This window comes from Kryptolebias marmoratus, linkage group LG8, assembly GCF_001649575.2.
Source record: "Kryptolebias marmoratus isolate JLee-2015 linkage group LG8, ASM164957v2, whole genome shotgun sequence".
In the NCBI taxonomy this organism is placed as follows: domain Eukaryota; kingdom Metazoa; phylum Chordata; class Actinopteri; order Cyprinodontiformes; family Rivulidae; genus Kryptolebias; species Kryptolebias marmoratus.
In genome coordinates this window covers 22,716,938-22,735,352 of record NC_051437.1, presented here as the reverse complement: position 1 = coordinate 22,735,352, position 18,415 = coordinate 22,716,938, and the positions used below count along the sequence as shown (strand labels likewise).

Below are 18,415 nucleotides of genomic sequence, written 5' to 3'. Positions count from 1 at the left end.
AGCTGAATTATATTCAAATCATTTTCAATGTCATGTTATTTATAAAACACATTTAACACAATGCAAATTAGATCAAAGTGCTGTAAAATAACTGAAATTATTATTCCATTCAAACAGAGGAAACCATAGTAGATGGAACCTATTTGTTTTGCAAAAATCCTTTAAACGGTTTAAAAGTGATCCAAACTTTAATTTAAAACACTAGAAAAACTCAATGGCATTAAATCAAAGTGTTGAACTGCTTCAATCTAATCCAGCCACTGCAAAAGAAGGAGCATTCTTGGGTTTGCTTTTTTTTTTTCTTTTTTGTTCCAACATGTATGAGCATTAAATTTTTTCACCTAAGCATTTTTGCTGGAGTCACAATCAGAAGTACTTCATAAATCCCAAGAGGGAATTTCAAGGAGCGGTGATATAAAGGTTTTTCTAAAAACACGGAGGTCAACCCATTTAAAGCCTTGAAAGATAGCAACACAATCTTAAAATCAATCCTGTAACAAACAGGAAGCCGGTGGAATGAAGTCAACTTCATGACTTAACCCTAAGACGGTGCTAAACTCTTGCCAGAAAATACTATTTCTTTCCATTTTATTTGAGTGATGAGTCTTTTTGTAAGCGTGTAGCATTTTTTAACAGCCGTCTTCTTTCATCATATATCAACAATTGCAGGTTGGATAAATTACATATTGTGTGCTATACAGCAAATAACTGGTTGCTGAGTGGAAAGAGTTGTAGTTATTTAAGAAAATATGTAAATCAATGTATCCAATTCTTACCATGCATTAGTAGTAAAAATGCTTTTAGACGTCATCCAAAACATTTGATGTCAGTCTGAATAATGCCATGCAACATAATACTTTACATCCAAAAACTATTCAGTTACAAAAAGAGCTCAAACTTGTATTTTTTCTGCCTGAATCCCACCTGTCTGGCAGCTCGAGCATTTATGAAACTGCCAGAAAATGACTTATACCATCTGCGATTTGATGGCACACTATCCCTCCTTCCACTTTCATTTTCTTTCACTCCACTTAATTAAACTTTATTATACCAGGCAGTTCAGAACAAACCCTTCTGACTCTAATGGCTTTAAGAAAAGTAAATGATCCTTAACAGTGATTTTCTTTTAATCGGGGAGGAGGATCAGGGGGAGTGGGCTGTTAAGGCTTCTTTTTTTAATAGTTTCTTATTGTTCATTTGCCTCTCAGTGCGGTTTCTTCTCTTCACACAGGTACTCATTCTGCCCCCCCCCCATATCTGTATCCATCGCTCCCTTTTACCACGTCAGATTTTTATTTTTGCTTTGAACTTTGAGCTTCTTTTCCTCTCCTGTTCTCTATCACCTCATTCAGCTTGTTTCCTTTCTTTATGAAAGGGATAGTCTGGTCCTTTTCGAAGTGATATTCTGTCAAATAGTTAACACTAAGAAGTTTATTAGAGGTTTAATATTAGCTAATGTAATGTTCTTTCACACCTGTATGTTGTTTAGAGGGAGTTGTTTTGTAAGTCTGGAAAATTTTAGTCTCGCCTGAACAAAGACTTCTGCCTCTTTTCAATACTCTGTCTGATGTCATGGATGATAAGGGACTAACTACTGATAACTATTTCAGAAGATCACTTCAGAAATGACCAGACTATCCCTTTAAGGCTTCCCTCAGACCAACTTTTCACATGTATTTTTTTCTTTTCTACCTGTGCTTTCTTTCTCACCTTCCTCATTTCCTTCCTCTGATTTACCTTCAACCCCTCACTACTACTTCTCATTTTCTCATGCCCCCCCTCCACACACACACACACACACACACACACACACACACACTCATCCTCCCGAGGCTCCCGTTTCCCCTCCTCTCCTGCCTGGCATGACGTTGGACCAGATCAAGGACCTGTGTTGCTGGGAGCAACAGGGATTGAGAGCGACGCGTTGGAATGCAACTCCAGCCGAGCCCCTGACAACAGGAGGAGGAGGAGGAGGAGGAGGAGGAGGTGGAGGAAGGGGAGCTTGAGAGCAAGTACTTCTATTTAATTCCTGTGCAGTGTTCCTCTAACTTCTTTTTATTTATCTAGTCTATTTCTCTTTATTTCTTTATCTGGTCTGTAGACATTTTAATCTCCTTTTGGTTCCTTTTAGTTTTTTTAAAGTCTGGTTTTGTTTCTTTCTTCTCTTGCTTGGTCTTTCCTGGTTCACCTGTCTTCTACCTTATTGGTTTTAGATTGGTTATTGCTCTCTGCCTAAGGTGAAAGAGCAATAATGTCTTTGCCAATATCTGTGTGTGTTTGGCCATAGGTTTAACAAAATAATATATGAACCACTGCAGAGATTTTATCGAAACTCTCAGGAAGTAATCACTGGATGTACATCAACAACTGATTTACCTTTTGGAGTAAATCCATTCAACATGGCCAGCACAGCTAGCAACTTCAACAAACACAAAAACTTTACAGATATTGAGCTAAATTTGGCATGTTATTAGCTGACAGTCAATCTTAACACAGACTTTAAACACTTACTGATTGTGTGAGATCTGTTTTTAAAACTTTGCTACTACCTATTAGAGGCAGCTGTGTCTGTAAGCAAAAAGTCTCATGAACCAATGGACAAATTTTTAAGAACCTTTCAGAAAGTAGTCATTAGAGGTACATCTACAATGAATTAACATTTGGAGCCAACCCAATTCAAGATGACTGCCACAGCCAACTGATCTTAAAAAAAACCAAAATGGCTAAAACTCAGCCAATTTTACAGATATTGAGCCAAGATTTGGTGTGGTGGTAACTGAGAATTGTCCATAGCACATATGCCAAACACTAACACATCTTGTAAGCTCTCAGAATGTTGCATGAGATGGTGTATAAGGTCATTTACAAGGTTTGACCAAAATGGCTCTCTTCTCAGACTAAAATGAGCTTAGTATAAAACTCTGGCATGAAAGGCAGCAGGTGAAACGCATTCCTTCAAGAAATGCTTTGCCTTTCCTTTCTCTCCTTCCTTTCGTTGTCTCTTCGCCTCTTCTTTAGGAGTTTGAGTTCCTACCAGCTGCACCACATCGCTTGTGTTTGTCAGGCTGCTTGCAGTGTAAATGCCAGAGAAAAAGACAGAGATGTGGAAGAAAGAGGGCAAACACATGGAGATGCTCATGGAAACACACACATTCACGCACGCACACACACACACACACACACACACACACACTACTTTATCAGCAGAATGAAAGTGCTTTCTGGCGGTATTTGAATGAGACAGAAAAGAGCCCTATTCAGCCCCTGTGCCCAGCTTTTATTAACACTGCGCATCACCGAGGCGCGACATAAGCCTCCCACCCTCCTCCCTCAACACCCACCCCCCTCTCTCTGTCTGTCCCCCCCACAGACACACTCATCCCACAAACACACATTACTCACACAAGCAGATGGAGTTCTCTACTGTTCAGGTATGTTGTCCTCTTCTCGCTTTTTTATTTTTTTATTTTTACAAAACCCTCTCTCATCCCCCTTTTTTATTTGACTCCTCCTCACTCGTGGGCTTCTGTTGGCTCACCCCCTCTCTCCTTGTCCTTTTCCACCACACCTCCCTCCCTTTTCTCACTTTCTCTCCCTCTCCCTCGCTGTCTGTTTGCCTCTGCCGCTGAATGGAAATACGCACAGATGCGTAAAGGGGCGGTCAAACTCCATTTACCCACCGGTGGCAGCGGCAGCATCACTGATCCCGTTCTGTATGGACAGGAGAATGACTTGGGCAGGAGACAATCTACTATTTTTGGGGTTGTGGGTAGGCATTTCTACTGACCTCGAGGAAAAAGACTCAATGTTTGTTGGTTTGCTCGGATCACTCAAAGTCCCCCAGAGGCCCGGACAGAGGACGCAGAGAGAGGACCAGCCGCGTCCCGACTCGGAAAGCATGGATGCTCGCCTCTTCTTCTCCTCCTCCCTCCCCTCCCTTCCTCCAGCTGCTGTTGCTCGTTTGTGGCGAGCCAGAAATAGCTGCAGCTCGTCTGAAGGTTGTGTGAGGAAGCGTCTGAGATTAAATTTATTTATGGTAGTTGTGTTTTCAGTTCCGAATATTTCGGTTGCGTCTGATTTTTATTCATGTATTGTAACATATCTCTCTCTCATCTCCTCTGTTTTGAGTTTTCAGCTTTGATGCCGCTCAGTCTGCTGGAGTCGCACTAATTAGGGGCCTGATTGACAGCTTGGTAATTGGATTTAGTTCATATCCGCTCCTTGAAGTTGTGAAGCCTCTTAAGGCGCGACAGGAACAGTTTTCTCAAGCTTTATTTCATTAGAAAACAGCTATAACGCAACTGCTCCAGAGTTGCAGAGATTTTGGGGTGTTCTGAATTTAATGTAGCCAAATTCTCAAATCTTTTTCAAATCAACTGAGGCCCAGAAATTCTGCTCACCAAAGATTATTTCAGTCATGCTCCATCAGAAGTGCCAAACCTAACCTATACCTGCAGATATATGCTTGTTTTTGAGTTTAACTTAGCATTTGTTTATCTGTCTGTGTTAATTCCTTACGACTGTCTTCCCCCCCGTAAATAGACAAAAAAAGGAGGATGAGACTTGTTTTATCAAATACATATGCTGTTTTCTGACAGGAGTTAAAAATTCCTCCTCAGGCACTTGTTAATGCAGAGTTACTATCCAAGAGTTCAACAGGTGCCATTATTGTTCAAAATTTGGCTCCTTTCTTTAACAGAATATTCTTACAGATAAAAGGTTTAAATTTAAGGCTGATACGTTCAAAATGAGGCAAAATGTTTTTATTTTCATGAGAAAAATGTTTAAGTTTCAGAAAAATCACAATCAGTTTGAAGATGATGTGAATTTTTAGCTGTACTTGCAATGCCTAAGAAAATAGACTTTTTCAAGACAGAAGGTGATGTGCCATTAAATCAAAATGCATTTCAAAAGAACATGCATGAAGGCATTTTGCTGCGGTTTCTGAGCCTTTCTATTAGCAGGTGGGTGAGTCTTTTTTTATCTGAGTAGTTTTTTTTCTTTAACTGGGTTTTAAACGTCAGTTGGGCTGCAGGTATGTGACATATACTGTAGATTACTACACTTGGGATGCTGTAATTGAGATTACCTAATAATGTTTTAGAAATAAGGATGAAGTAGTAAAAAGAAAGGATGAATCATGAGACAAGAACTGACTTGTCAGCTAACCAAAAGTCCTAAAAGTAGACTTTTTGTGACTCTGCCACCTCAAATATGTCAGTCTATGAATGTTAACAGGTAAGGAGACTTCCTGCCCGCAGGTAAAGTAATAAAGAGTCACACTGGTAGGAATCCAGCTTCTTTTAAGACAGTTCTGTGGGTATAATAGCATTTTTTGTGCTTTTTTGAGCCTGTAAACACCTCATAACTCATAAATATCACCCAGGTTTAATGATATTTCCCATTTTCCACATTTGACCTCCACACTTCTCACTTATCTGTTGAGTCGAGGTGTAATGCTGTCTTTCTCATATAGAGGGCAGGATGTCATCTTCTATCAGCTCATCTTCTTCTCTAGGTATTTGTGTCCTTCACCTGCTGCCTGTTTTCCAGTTTCCTTTTGCCTGAGGGTTTTTATTTGAACTTATTTCCTCCTATCTTCTATCATCTGGCTCGGGGTATGTGTTTGTGTTTGTGTGCAGTTGTGTTTGTGGGTCTCTTTGCTCTTGAACTGCAATCCTTCAAATTCCCAGTTCACTGTATGGCTTTTTATTCCTATCTGACTGCACTAATGGTTCATATAGGGATGGAAGCCATGCACTGCGCTGGGAGCACAGCACACTGGACCACGAACTCAAGCTCTTTCACCTGACACACACACCCACACACACACACACATGCTCCCTCTCTTCATATACTCACAGAAGGCAACAAATGCAAGGACACGTTCAGACGACCGTGAATCGAAAACCTGCCACACCACTCTCACAAGAATATGGACGCACATGCACTCCACAAGTAAACATTTATGCATTTATTTATGCGTATGCATGCAGTAAGTTTGCATATGTATGCTCCATGCATTACAAACACTCAGAATGGAAATCCCCCCCCCCCCCATCAGACCCTTGCTGCAGCGAGCCAGTCTGAAGCTGTCGACTGTATCAGCTGACAGACTGTTCTCTGAAGTGAAACACACACATCTGCCACAGAATCCCAACGTGATCGATACAGATCACAACCACGATGAATTAAAGTGAAATTGAACTGAAATGAACTGAACTGATTCAGAACTGAGAGATAGAATTTATTTCAGGGGGGGAGTCACACAGACTCGTTGCCAGAAATTTCATTCAGTCATGGTCTTTTTCACACTAAGCCTTGGGACCCCATAGAGATGAAACAGTACAACATGCGCAAAATAGGAGGCAGCGAAACCTCCAGGAGAGCTGAGGTACACAGAGGATTTTCACTTTCATGCCTGTAGTTAAGATAAAGTTTTCCTGAAAAAGGCACACGTGCAAATGAATATACATTTAATTAAAGGTCTTTTCTATGCTGCACTAAGTTTTTTAAAAAAAAATATCATAATTCATGGGTGAAAAAAAGAAAAAACTCCAGCATTTTCTATGTGTTTTTATTACAACAGAAAATCATATGGAAAACAACGTTTGGATAGAGAATAAACACAGCGATTCTTTAAAGGTCAGTCCCCATGTAAGGTGGGACCTAGATGGAGACTGAAATCTGTCACACCTGCTTCTGCTTCAAATGATCTGACATCAGCTTTACTGCTTCATATTTTCAGACTTGTCCACATGCATTTGGTCTCTTTAACCAGGTGATTTTGACAGACAGTTGGCCAGTTTTGGTAATGGCCTCATGCTGTTAGTGTAAGATCCATCCAGAATCACACGCAGGATAAATCTTTAGCTATAATTTGACCTCAATATTTGATCTTGTTACATATTTCTAGATACAATTATCTGTTTAAAAATATATTTAAATATTGCATTAAATTAAATTTGCTTTATTGCATACATTTCACACAGTTTTCAAATCATAATATTGTACTTCACTTTTATCAAGCTTTCATACTTTCTACATTTAAGATAGGAACTGGGTGCCCTTTAATAGACTATGATGGAAACCTGTGCATAATATGTACCTAATTATTCCATCACATCTCAATTAAGTTCTTGTTTTATATGAGCAATGACAGAGGCATGTCATTATCAGGTTGCAATGTAGTTGACAGAGCAGATCAGTGTTTAAAAAAAATGGCAAAAATCTATTTCAGGTGCAGGGACAGACTAGAAATTAGAACATATAGCATACATTTGAATTTATATGCAGATAGAGTTTATTTGCATCCTATTGCTGATTGACTGATCTCCTGCTGGCTTTTAATTTGTATCCCTAGACTCTTTTCTGCTATAACAAACAGCAAAAATAAATAGAAACAGCCACTCAACACAAGTATTCTTTTAAAAAAGGTCTATGAATACTCTCAATTATGTCACCAGGGGAAAACACTGAAGATGACAAGAAAAAGGAGCTGGTATATAACTCTTTAAAAGACTTCATGACTGATTTATAAACGCCTTACAATTCAAACATGGCACCACACCGCCATCCAGAGTTTATATGAGGTATTACCCCTACATAAAACTGTAATTATAAACCTAGCCTTCAGCTAAGGTAACTGTATCTTTATAGATATGTGTAAAAATTAGCGAAGATGTGTATGTAAAAATGTCGACGTAAAAGGGGGTAAATCTGCTTGTTTGGTGCTTAATTGCTAAGTACTAACAGTAGCGACAAGAAGCGGATGTGACGTCACAGTCCGGCCCCCAAAACCAGCCGGGTGTCAGTTTTCTTCTGTTATGAAAACTCCTGAATGAAGTGTTGGATAACTGCAGGTTCCGTGGCGTTATACAAGACCATGTGGGGCGTTTAGCCGCGGCTGCCTGTGTTAGTTTTTTTCTAACAACTCTGCAGGAAGTGTTTTAAGTGAGAAAAGATTTAAAAACAGCATCATGGCGAAGCGGAAAAAGTGTGCAGAGACAGACGAAGAACAAGCCGATACAAAGAAACTGAAGCAGCCCGTGAAAAGAGAAAGCAGAGGAGCAAAGACAAGAGCGAAGAAGAAAGACACAGGTATTTAAAATAAAAAAAACAAAAATCAAGGTCAATTCAGGAAAAAGTAATTTGCCTTCTTAAAGTGAAACTAAATGTTCCAGAATTCGCATGCATAAATAAGTAATAATAGCAATTTCTCAGATATGAATCAGTAGATGAAATAGCTTCTTTATCATTTGTGCTTTGTGTGTCTGAGTATAGTTTTATTAGATGTTTTGATTTGTATTTGATCCCTATTTAAAACCACTCCTCAGTTAATCATATCATTCCTGGTGGTTAAAAATGAATAACCTGTTAGTTTGGTTTAAGTTGAAACTGCACATGTGTCTGTTTTCTTAGTGTTTTCCTAAAAAAACAACATAGTATGAGTATTTAGAGTGCAGGTGCATGGATGAATGATGTGCATGGTTACTGAAGTGGATCTACTGGCCCAGATTACGCACATCTGTGCTCCACTTTATCAAAACATGTAGCACACTTTGTGAATGGCTGCTGGTGTTTGGATTCAGTGTTTAAAAAAGCATCACAGACATACCTTGGCAGAATTGTGTGTTGCAGTCTTGCTTGTCTATTTATTTTTCTTATCTAACCATTTATTTAAAGTATTTTATTTTTAAATGCATGTTTATGTATTCTAGAGCAGCATTATCTTAAGTTTTACCATATCTAGTTGCAGAAATTAGCTGTAGTCTGTTTTCTTTCTTGTCATGTTTGTTGACGAATCATTCATTCAAACAAGTATTTATTTCACATAAACAGTTCCATTTCTCTTATAGCAAACAAAATATTTTTACAATTCAATTTTATTTAACTATTGTTAGTTGTGTTATGCATTTAAATTTCTAAAAAAAAAATAAAAAAGTTTATTTCCCTTCCTGTTTGAAAGAACTTTATATCCCATTTTCCATTGTAACTTCAATCCAGTTCATTTGTAAAATGCCATTTCACAACAAAAGTGATATCAGGGCATCGGACAAAAGAAAAAAAAACAAGTCCAAATCATAAATCCAATTCAAATCCAGGTTATATTCCAATTAAAGTCTTTATAATTCCTATTATATTATAATCTCATACAAAAAAATTATGAAATGCCATTTAGTAAAATATATCTATCTGTGGAAGCCAGCAGATTATAAGTAAGACTGACTCAAAATTGTGTAATTTTAAACTTTGCAATTGTAATTGTATCTTTAAGAATTCTTTCTTTTTCTTGTCCCAGTTAATGACATTACTGATAACGAAGAGAAGCTTGAGAGGAAGGTCAAACCTAAATCACGCTTGTCTTCAAAACGAGCAGCAGAGAGTAATTCTGCTTCCAGTGCCAACACCAGGACTGGCGTCAAAAGCAGTAAATACTTCTCGTCTCCGGTGAAGGAGGAGGTTGAGAGTGAAGATGACTTCGACATGGTGACCTCTGCACCACCTGTGGTTGATGTGAGTGCCAAGAAAGAAGATGGGGAAGAGGAGGATGAGAGTGAGGATGAAGATGACTGGGAGGAAGTAGAAGGCAAGAAACTGACAAACACATGAATATTTCTGAGTTGGAAATCATTTCTCTAATATTTTTTATTTAAGTAAAAAAAGTGGAAAAAGATACGTTTCCGGTGATGGTTGAAGAATAATGGGGAACAGAAGTGAAAATGTTCAGTTTGTTTTGTGCGTTGATCAGAATTAGCCGAACCTCTGGGTCCAGTGGAACCGCCTGAGCCGGTCCTGCCCTCTCAGCCCGTAGAGATCGAGATCGAGACGGCAGAAGTCAGAAAGCAGTAAGTAAATATGTGCTGGAAAGTTTCAATGTTAAATTTAAACAAAAAAAAATACTTTAAGTATTCCTATTTAGTTCCAATTGCATTCTTAAAAAAATAGATAATAAAAATATTGAAATGAGGAGGATATAAAGTTTGAAGATCTGAATTATTTTTCAGAAACATTTTTGTCAGATTTTGTTTTATTATTATTATTACAATTCCAGAGGTTTAAATAGAAAATATTTTGATTGGGACTTACAGTTTATACCAGAAAAGTCATCTAAAACTTGGTTCAGATTTCATTAAAAGTATTTAAAGTATTCCAAATCTACAGGTGCTCTCTTTCTTCCATTTACATTTAAATTCCCTTAAATTATAACGTTTTCCTCAAAGAAGCATGGTGAATGTTTTCTAAATCTTTTTTTTATACAAACTTCAATACCTCCATATATGCATATTTGGAGTGCAGCTTTTTGTGTTGCTGATTTGACCTAATAATTATTGTTTCGGTGTCAGGAAGAAGAGGCAGGCAGAGTTTGAGACGTACCTCAGGCGAATGGTGAAGAGGTATAAGAAGGACCAGCTGATTGACACACACAAGGTAAAAAGACACTGCAGCTCATACTTTGGTCTGATCTGTCAGTGCAGCAGCAGCAGTTTGGATCTTTACTCACCTCTGGTTGGTCTCTCAGGTCCACCTCATGTGCCTTATAGCCAACGGGATCTTTCGCAACCGTTTGTGCAGCAAACCAGACCTGCTGGCCATCACTCTGTCCTTGCTGCCTTCCCACTTCTGCAATGTCGCCAAGGAACGCATCGACCAAAACTACCTCTCTGGGTTGCTCAAATGGTTTGTGTGTGATTTGTTCTTAAATTTGAAAATCAAACATTGATGTCATAGCTATCATTCAAATGCCAACCGTTTCAGACCAAAATGATCTCATTAGTAACAAAAGATTTTGTGGATTTGTTGTTTCTGTAATCATTTTTCCCGCTTTTAGGTTTAGAGCAACCTTCACCCTCAACCCAAGTCTTCCCTATGAGGAATGTCCGGACCCTCAGGCTCTCCTGGAGAGGCGACTGGCCTCCATCTCTGCCAGAGACCACCAAGAGATGACTCATGTTGGTGTTTTGTTTTTATTTTTAATCCAAGACTCAACCATTCTCCATAATGTAAACCAGCATTTTACAAACAAAAGAAGAATAAGTTTGTGAAAATAATGTTTTTCTGTGTTTTTTGTTTCCTGCAGATTTTTCTTTTGATTCTGAGGTCTCTGCAGCTTTTCTGCCGATTGGTTCTTTCTTTACAGCCAGTTCCTTTCAAACCCCCTTCAGCCAAGGTACAAACATGGGATCTTTTCTGTTCCTTTATATTGTAATGATAACTAAACAGGAGCCAAACTTGCTTAAAGCAATAAAGCAGTGAAATGGATTCAAGATGGACTGTATAAGCCAAAGAAAAGTAAAACGCAATAAACAAAATTTGACATCAAATGAATATCTTTTTTTGTTTGTTTGTTTGTTTTTTGTTGTTTTTTTCAGTGCAAAGGAACCAGAAAATCAACTGCTGCCCCAAAACGGTGCCGAAAAAGTCAAGAAACTTCCAAGACCAACTCTGCCGAGCCAAAAGTCTCTCCGGGCACAAAGAGACCATCAGGAGGAGGAAAAGGAAGAGGAAGCAGCGGAGGCAAGAAATCAAAGAGGAAAGAAATGCAGGAGGAGAAAGAGGAGAAGCCCGTCTTTTCAGGAGGACAGAGACCAAAAAATTCAAAACGCCGCAGTGTTGCTTCAAAGGTCAGCTACAAGGAGGAGAGCAACAGTGAAGGGAACGATGGCGACGAAGAGGAGGAGCTTAGTGATGCAGAGGAGTTTCAGGCTACCAGTGAAGATTCCAGTGAGGATTCAGAAAGTGAGGTCAAATCTACAAAAGTGAAGAAAGGAAAAGTACAGAGCAAGGCCAATGCAGGAAACAACAAAAATACTACAGCTTCAAAAGGAAAAAGTGGTGGGAGAAAACAGGAAAAATCTGAGGAAGACAGTGAGTTGGAGGAAGGGAAAGAAGATGATGAAGATGAAGGGGCAACAAGTAACAAAACAAAAGGACAGAGTAGGAGGAGCGGAGATGGGCCTGGAGCAGACGAGTGGTTAGAGGTGTACCTGGACAAAACATCTTCTTGGGTTTGTGTAGATGTGCAACACGGAGTAGGAATGTCTCATCTCTGCTCCCAGAATGCAACAGCACCAGTGACGTACGTGATAGCAGTGGATGGAAACGGGTTTTTAAAGGACCTGGGAAGAAAATATGACCCCACCTGGATGACATTATCCAGGAAGAGACGGGTGGATGACGAGTGGTGGGAGGAAACACTCGAACCGTTCTTGGGCCCGAAGGACGAAAGAGACAAAATGGAGGAGAAGGAGGTACGCCCAAATAGCCCTAAACATTCAAACTTCACTTCAGGTCTTCTTTAATTCTTACGCAATTTCTAGATCACATTTTTATTTAGTTTGTTGTGTTGACTACTTTGGTTGTTTTAGATGCAGTTCTTTCTTTTAAGTTAAGAACTTAAATAAACAGTGATGTAAAAGGTATTCACATCAGTAAAAGTGGGTAGGATTATATATAAAATGCAAAAAACTAAGAATATCATTGGCTGTTAAAGAAGAAAATTTGAACTCACTGTGTTTTCCTTCAATTTTAACTCTCAGCTCCAGAATAAGCTTCTGAACAAACCCATGCCGGTGTCTGTGGCAGAGTTTAAGAACCATCCTCTGTATGCCTTAAAGAGGCACCTGCTGAAGTATGAAGCCCTCTATCCTCCTACAGCTGCCGTCCTCGGATACTGCAGAGGAGAGCCTGTGTACTCCAGGTCAGAACTACAGGGGAAATCATTGAAAGAAATCTGACACATGAACCAAGTCTGTTCTTATTGTTGGTGTTGGTGTCTGCAGAATTGAGACTGAGAAATCAATAAATAAAACCTATTAAAAAATACAAAAACTGCAATCATATCAAAACAGTTTAAAATAGCAAAATCAAATTTAAGATAAAGATTTTCACAAGACTTCAAAGAAAACCTTTTGATTTTATTTATGAATCTTTAATAATTTTGCTTTAATGTATGTAATGGCTGCGGTAGCTCAGTGGTCAGGAAGGACAAACGATTGCCAAATCTGTGGCAACCCCTGAAGACGGGAGCAGCTGAAAGAACAACATTTTAATGTATGTGTAATATGAAGTACATTTAGGGTTGTAATTCTCTTTAGTTGCAAAAAAACAAAGGATTTTTTCTTGTTATTTTGAGAATTTCACAACCAGAAATGAGTTCATTAAATAAGAGCTTGTTTTCTGATCATGTCTTAATATTCCTCCTGTTCAGAGACTGTGTGCACACCCTCCACTCCAGAGAAACGTGGCTAAAAGAAGCACGAACTGTCAGACTCGGAGAGGAACCATTCAAGGTGACAGTCTATACCTTTTTATTATGTTTGTTTGTGTTTTTTTGTTTCTTTTCCCGTCATCAGTTCTCTTCCTGTTGTCTGTGTCTGTGTTCATGTGTTTGTTGTTATTTCTGTTTCCCAAAATTTATTCACCCTCAGGGATGCATAAGAAGTGATCTACATTTGTATGATTTATGATGGAAAGCTGACAAACAAAAGAGGCTATTTGAGGACTCCTTAACTTTAAAATTAAAGCACAGTCATTGTCTTCTTGTTGAAATATAATCATTCACTCCTCTAATATAATTTAACCATTTAGCTGCTAAATGACATGGTTTTACTCACATGACCTGAGGTCATTCAGTTGCAATAAAAGTTGAAAGCAGCATTTTTTTAAACTATAAATGTTATACTAAGACATACCTGTTACTGAAGGATTTCTGCTGGTTTTAAAAGTTGACTTGATCATAGCAAAAATGATCCGTAAACAGCTTCATTCTTTTCAGTGGCTGAAAAAGAAAATAACTTGTGTGTTGATGTCAGGTTTAGAATAATTTCAAGTTAAAGTAATAGAAATGTATCTATTAGATTAGTATTTTTTATGTTTTTGAATGTTTATTGAATTCTTCATGTGAGTTTAATTTTTTTAACTATTCAGATCTGATGCAAAATATGCAGACTGTTTACCTTTCAGGCCTGATGTTCACGTTATATTAATATTTTCAAGACACACTAATACATAATTTAATGACTGATAGATTTAAAGATATTCTCTGGGATTTATTGCCAAAGTTAGAGGATTACTAGTTTTAGTTTCAAGGTTATTTTTTGACAGTTTCAAGATTTGCAAAAATAAAAAACAGTCTTAGATCAAGTTGTTTAGTTAACTAAAAGCAGTGCTAAGGTGGCTTAGTACCAACCAAAACTAAGTTGGAATCTTATTATTTCATCTGTTTTGGTGATTAAATGTAACAAAGATTGTAATGTAGAAACATGTTTTTTGTTGTTGTTTTTGAGGGAAACATATATGTATGTACAGAAAACCCTCAGTTTGAATCTCCTGTAGTAACACTGATGCTTGGAAAGCTTTCAGCAGACTTTTGTTTTTATGTTTTTGTGTCTCTGGTGTTAGATGGTGAAGGGCTTCTCCAACCGATCAAGAAAGGCCAGGATGATGTCTGAAACGAAGGATGAGAAGGACCTTCCTCTGTTTGGAGAATGGCAAACTGAAGCGTACCAACCACCCATAGCCGTGGATGGGAAGGTTTGTTGATGAGATCGACTAACGTCAGGAAGAATAACAACAGAAGCAGAAACTGTTTGTGAACAACAAGCAAAGTTTGATCAGAAACTAGCATCTTCAGGAAAAAAATAAAAAAAACAGATGTGAACCAAAGGTGCATTTACTGATGTTGACCTTGTGGCTGTTCTCTTCAGGTTCCTCGTAACGAATACGGCAACGTCTACCTTTTTAAAGCCTGCATGATCCCAGTGGGCTGTGTTCACGTCAGGCTGCCCAACCTGCACCGTGTGGCCCGGAAACTGAACCTCGACGCTGCACCTGCAGTCACAGGCTTCGATTATCATGGAGGATACTCACACGCTGTGTAAGACGAAGCTGAGAAACCTTATATATGGATTGAGGCGTGATTTAACAACAAAATGGCTATAACTCTGTCTGCTCTAAGATCATATGATAATCTTAGTCTAAAACTTTGACATTAACACAACAAACATTTTTTTGTAATTTACTTTAACTTTTGTAAATTGTTTTCCAATATTTGTTTATTGTTCAAAATGTACAAATTTTTATTCCAGTAGTTTGTGTGGGTGAAGGAGTTATTTTAAGAGATTCATTTAAAAATATGTTACAGAGAATTTTTTTTTAAAGCAAGTACTTTTGGATTTATTTTTATTTTTAGAACTGATGGTTACATCGTGTGTGAAGAAGATGAGGAGATTCTCAGAGCCGCCTGGGTGGAAGAACAGGAGATTCAGAAGCAGAAAGAGAAGGAGGTGTGTTTATGTGTGGGTTTTCTTATGTAGGACCTATTTTAAGGTAAATTAAGAGTTATTAAATAAACATTTCTGGTGGCCAGATTTGATTTACTTTGCATCCAAGATGGAAACTTTAGCTACTTGGAGTCAGATTACTTACTTTTAAGTTAAAGTAAACCATTTATTTAAAACCTGCTCAGAGTGAAAACTCCACTTGACATCTTAATCTCTTTCCAGAAAAAGGAAAAGCGAGCCGTCGCCCACTGGACTCTGCTGGTGAAGGGACTTCTGATCAGAGAAAGGCTTAAAAGGCGTTACAACAAGAAGCCCCAGGGGTTGGGGAGCCTCGCTCAAGGAGGTGATGCCGGGGGGTTTTCTTCTGATGAGGAGGTGATTGAAGGTGACACCTCTGGAGCTAAGACAGCAACTGAGACTCTGGCAATGTCCTGGCCCCAAAACAGACAGGCTGAAGAGGATGATGGGAGTACCAGCAGGTCCAAGAAGAAGACAACAAAACGAGGGAAGAAGAGTCAAGAGCAACATTTGTTCCCCTTTGAGAAAGTTTGACACTGCAGAAAAACCCACTCTTCTCAAGTTTTTGGTAGGTGCTGTTAACAAAGCACTTGACTGACTGCTTATGATATTTACTCAGACAGATGTTCAGAAGTCTCATAGCAGGATGCTGAGTTTCTCAGGGGAGGATTGAACAGACCTGAAATCATTTCAGCAAAACTGGCCAACATGCAAAACAAAAGGCAGAAAGAGAAGAAAAGAAACCACCTCTTTTGATACCATTACTGTTCATTTTTCTGTAATTCCATACATTGTTTTCCTATGTTTCTTATCAGAGCCTAATAGAAATATTGTTCATACCACAAGGCGATCAGAGGAGAACATGTACTGAATCCTGTAAGCCAGCACCTGTGCTCTTCTGCAAAAATTATGCTGTGAAACACAATATGAATGTTTAAAACTAGTGCTCAGTTTCTTGTGTGGTGGATAGTGTTATGCAATAGCACTGCTGGATGTTTTATGGCCCTGTGATGGACTTTCGACCTGTCCAGGGTGTAACCTGCCTCTCGCACCGTGACGTCTGGAGACAGGCACCAGCTGCCCTGGGACCAGGAAAGGAAAAAGCAGGTGAAGATGGATGGTTGGTTATTTTACCTTTTACTTTGTTAAAGAATTGAGCACGTTATCTTGTGCCAACTAAGCTGGAAGCAAAACAGATTGTCAAATGTATTAATATTGTGACGTATTGACTGAATCTAAATGAGTAAAAGTTCAAATATGATGCCTCTATAATAATAATCACTACTGTTATTTTACTGCCATCTACATCAGCAAGTAGCCCAAAAACCTGTAGATGGTAATCGACACACAAACATGACCAAATCACATTTGTCAGTTTCAGAATGACCTCTGTGAACATTTGAGATGATGTAAATAGTTTTGGGTGATTTGTTTTTATCTGATAGGATTCTGTGGATCATGTAGCATTTTTCATGAGGATGCAATATAAAAAAAGCTGTTATAAGTTTGTAGCTTCGTTTAGCTTCTCACCAATGTTTCATTTTCTCTTAAAAACTGTTTTGGTGTTTGGCTGCTACAATCCAGGACATTTTTTTAAAAACTAATAACTTGCAAAATGTTTGTCACAGTTCTGATTTTGTTGCTTTTTGTTTTGTACACAGGTAATGGTGCATGCAGTAAAAATAATCTTTTTTGTATGAAAAATATTTTTGTAAAAAAAAACAACAACAAAAAAAAAAAACTGGTTAATGTGAGTAAAAAGCAGAAAAACCATATTTAATGTTGTATTTCTTTTTTTCTAATCACTAAAACGGGGATTCCCACTGATAACAAAAAATAAACACTTTTGTCCAAACTACTTGTATCTACTGAACCTAACAGCAATATCTCAATACACAGTTGTTCTAGTCCTTTTGTTTTTTTTTTACTGTATCATTTGACTGTGTTTTATTGAATTTGTCATTTAAATATTGAATTTGTAAATTGAATATAGTAGTTAATGTAAAAAAAAAAAAATCCAGGCCCAAGAGTAGGGCTCTACAAGTTTAAAGTTGGAGGATAAGAAAAGGAAAACCACAGATCATAAGAGCACAAAAACTTCCTATCTGCATAAAACAAATGTTCCATTACTGGTTGTGCTTTTTAATATCTCACTCTTTTGATGGTTTTATTTTGTTACTAAAACTGATTGATTGTACAAGCTTCTTTAACTGTTTAAGAAAATATCAAAATATTGCCATAAAAACCTGGATCTGAACTTTAACTGGAATCAGATATATAGGAAAATGTAGAGCATACCTTGAAGTTTAAACTAATTTTTAAAATAAATTGTCATTTTGTAATAGTAATGTCAGACTACATTTGTTGCATTAAATGCTTCAAATCCTCTTCCTGTTCTAGACCATTTACCTCTGCATTTATACTCGACCTAAACCCTTCTCTCAGTAGCTTCAGGGAATCACTTTACAGCGTAATGCATTCTAGCATTAGCCATCACTTCTGTCTATAATCTCAGGGCCACATTTAAGTGCAAGACTTCATGTAGCTGTGGAGATACAATACCTGCTGCTTTACTCCTGCCTGGACCTTTTATTAGCAGGGAAAAACTCTGGAATAATTTACATGTTCAGATCAATGAAGGGACACTGGTTTAGATTAAAAAAATAAATAAAAATGATATCATTTATAGAACAGAAATGTCCTTACCTTTAAGGTGAAATTGAAACTGTTGGATATTATTGACACTAAATAATTTATTGAAAAAGTTAAGTAGCTGGTTAAGACGTTCTTCAGATGCACACATTTGTGAACATGCAGATTGATATGAAAAACATCTTGTCAAGTGTGAAATTGTGCAGTTAAGGTTAAGCCTTTAAGCCTATGTAAAATTGGCAAACAATTGTGTGTGCATATGTGTTCTCTAATGCTGATTAGATATGGTCATCTTGATTTGGAGTGACTCGGGTGTAGATGTTCATCATACATTTATTACTTTCTGAGAGTTTAATGAAAAGCTGTCCTGTGGTTCATGAGATATTTTGCTAAGAAACAGAGTTGACTCCAAACAGTTAATGGCAATTTTTTTAAAAAAAGATCTTAAACAATCTGTTAAA

At 37.8% G+C, this 18,415-nt stretch overlaps 1 protein-coding gene across 1 annotated transcript; it reads left to right on the top strand.

Annotated features, from left to right (window-relative positions):
• The first annotated feature begins 6,097 nt into the window (after positions 1 to 6,097).
• On the top strand, positions 6,098 to 17,609 carry xpc (xeroderma pigmentosum, complementation group C). Its single transcript, XM_017411179.3, has 14 exons — positions 6,098 to 8,100; positions 9,302 to 9,589; positions 9,752 to 9,848; positions 10,347 to 10,431; positions 10,523 to 10,680; positions 10,832 to 10,952; positions 11,081 to 11,170; positions 11,373 to 12,251; positions 12,540 to 12,700; positions 13,211 to 13,292; positions 14,404 to 14,535; positions 14,709 to 14,878; positions 15,194 to 15,287; positions 15,507 to 17,609. Exons 1-14 carry the CDS (start codon positions 7,980 to 7,982, stop codon positions 15,834 to 15,836), a joined length of 2,808 nt encoding a protein of 935 aa, XP_017266668.1. The 5' UTR covers positions 6,098 to 7,979; the 3' UTR covers positions 15,837 to 17,609.
• The last annotated feature ends 806 nt before the right edge of the window (positions 17,610 to 18,415 follow it).

Excerpts from the sequence above, each read along its gene's own strand:
- xpc (XM_017411179.3), top strand. The coding sequence starts at position 7,980 with ATGGCGAAGCGGAAAAAGTGTGCAGAGACAGACGAAGAACAAGCCGAT. Across the intron at positions 10,681-10,831 it reads CTCTCTGGGTTGCTCAAATG|GTTTAGAGCAACCTTCACCC; the intron begins GTTTGTGTGTGA and ends TCCCGCTTTTAG. Across the intron at positions 15,288-15,506 it reads AGAAGCAGAAAGAGAAGGAG|AAAAAGGAAAAGCGAGCCGT; the intron begins GTGTGTTTATGT and ends ATCTCTTTCCAG.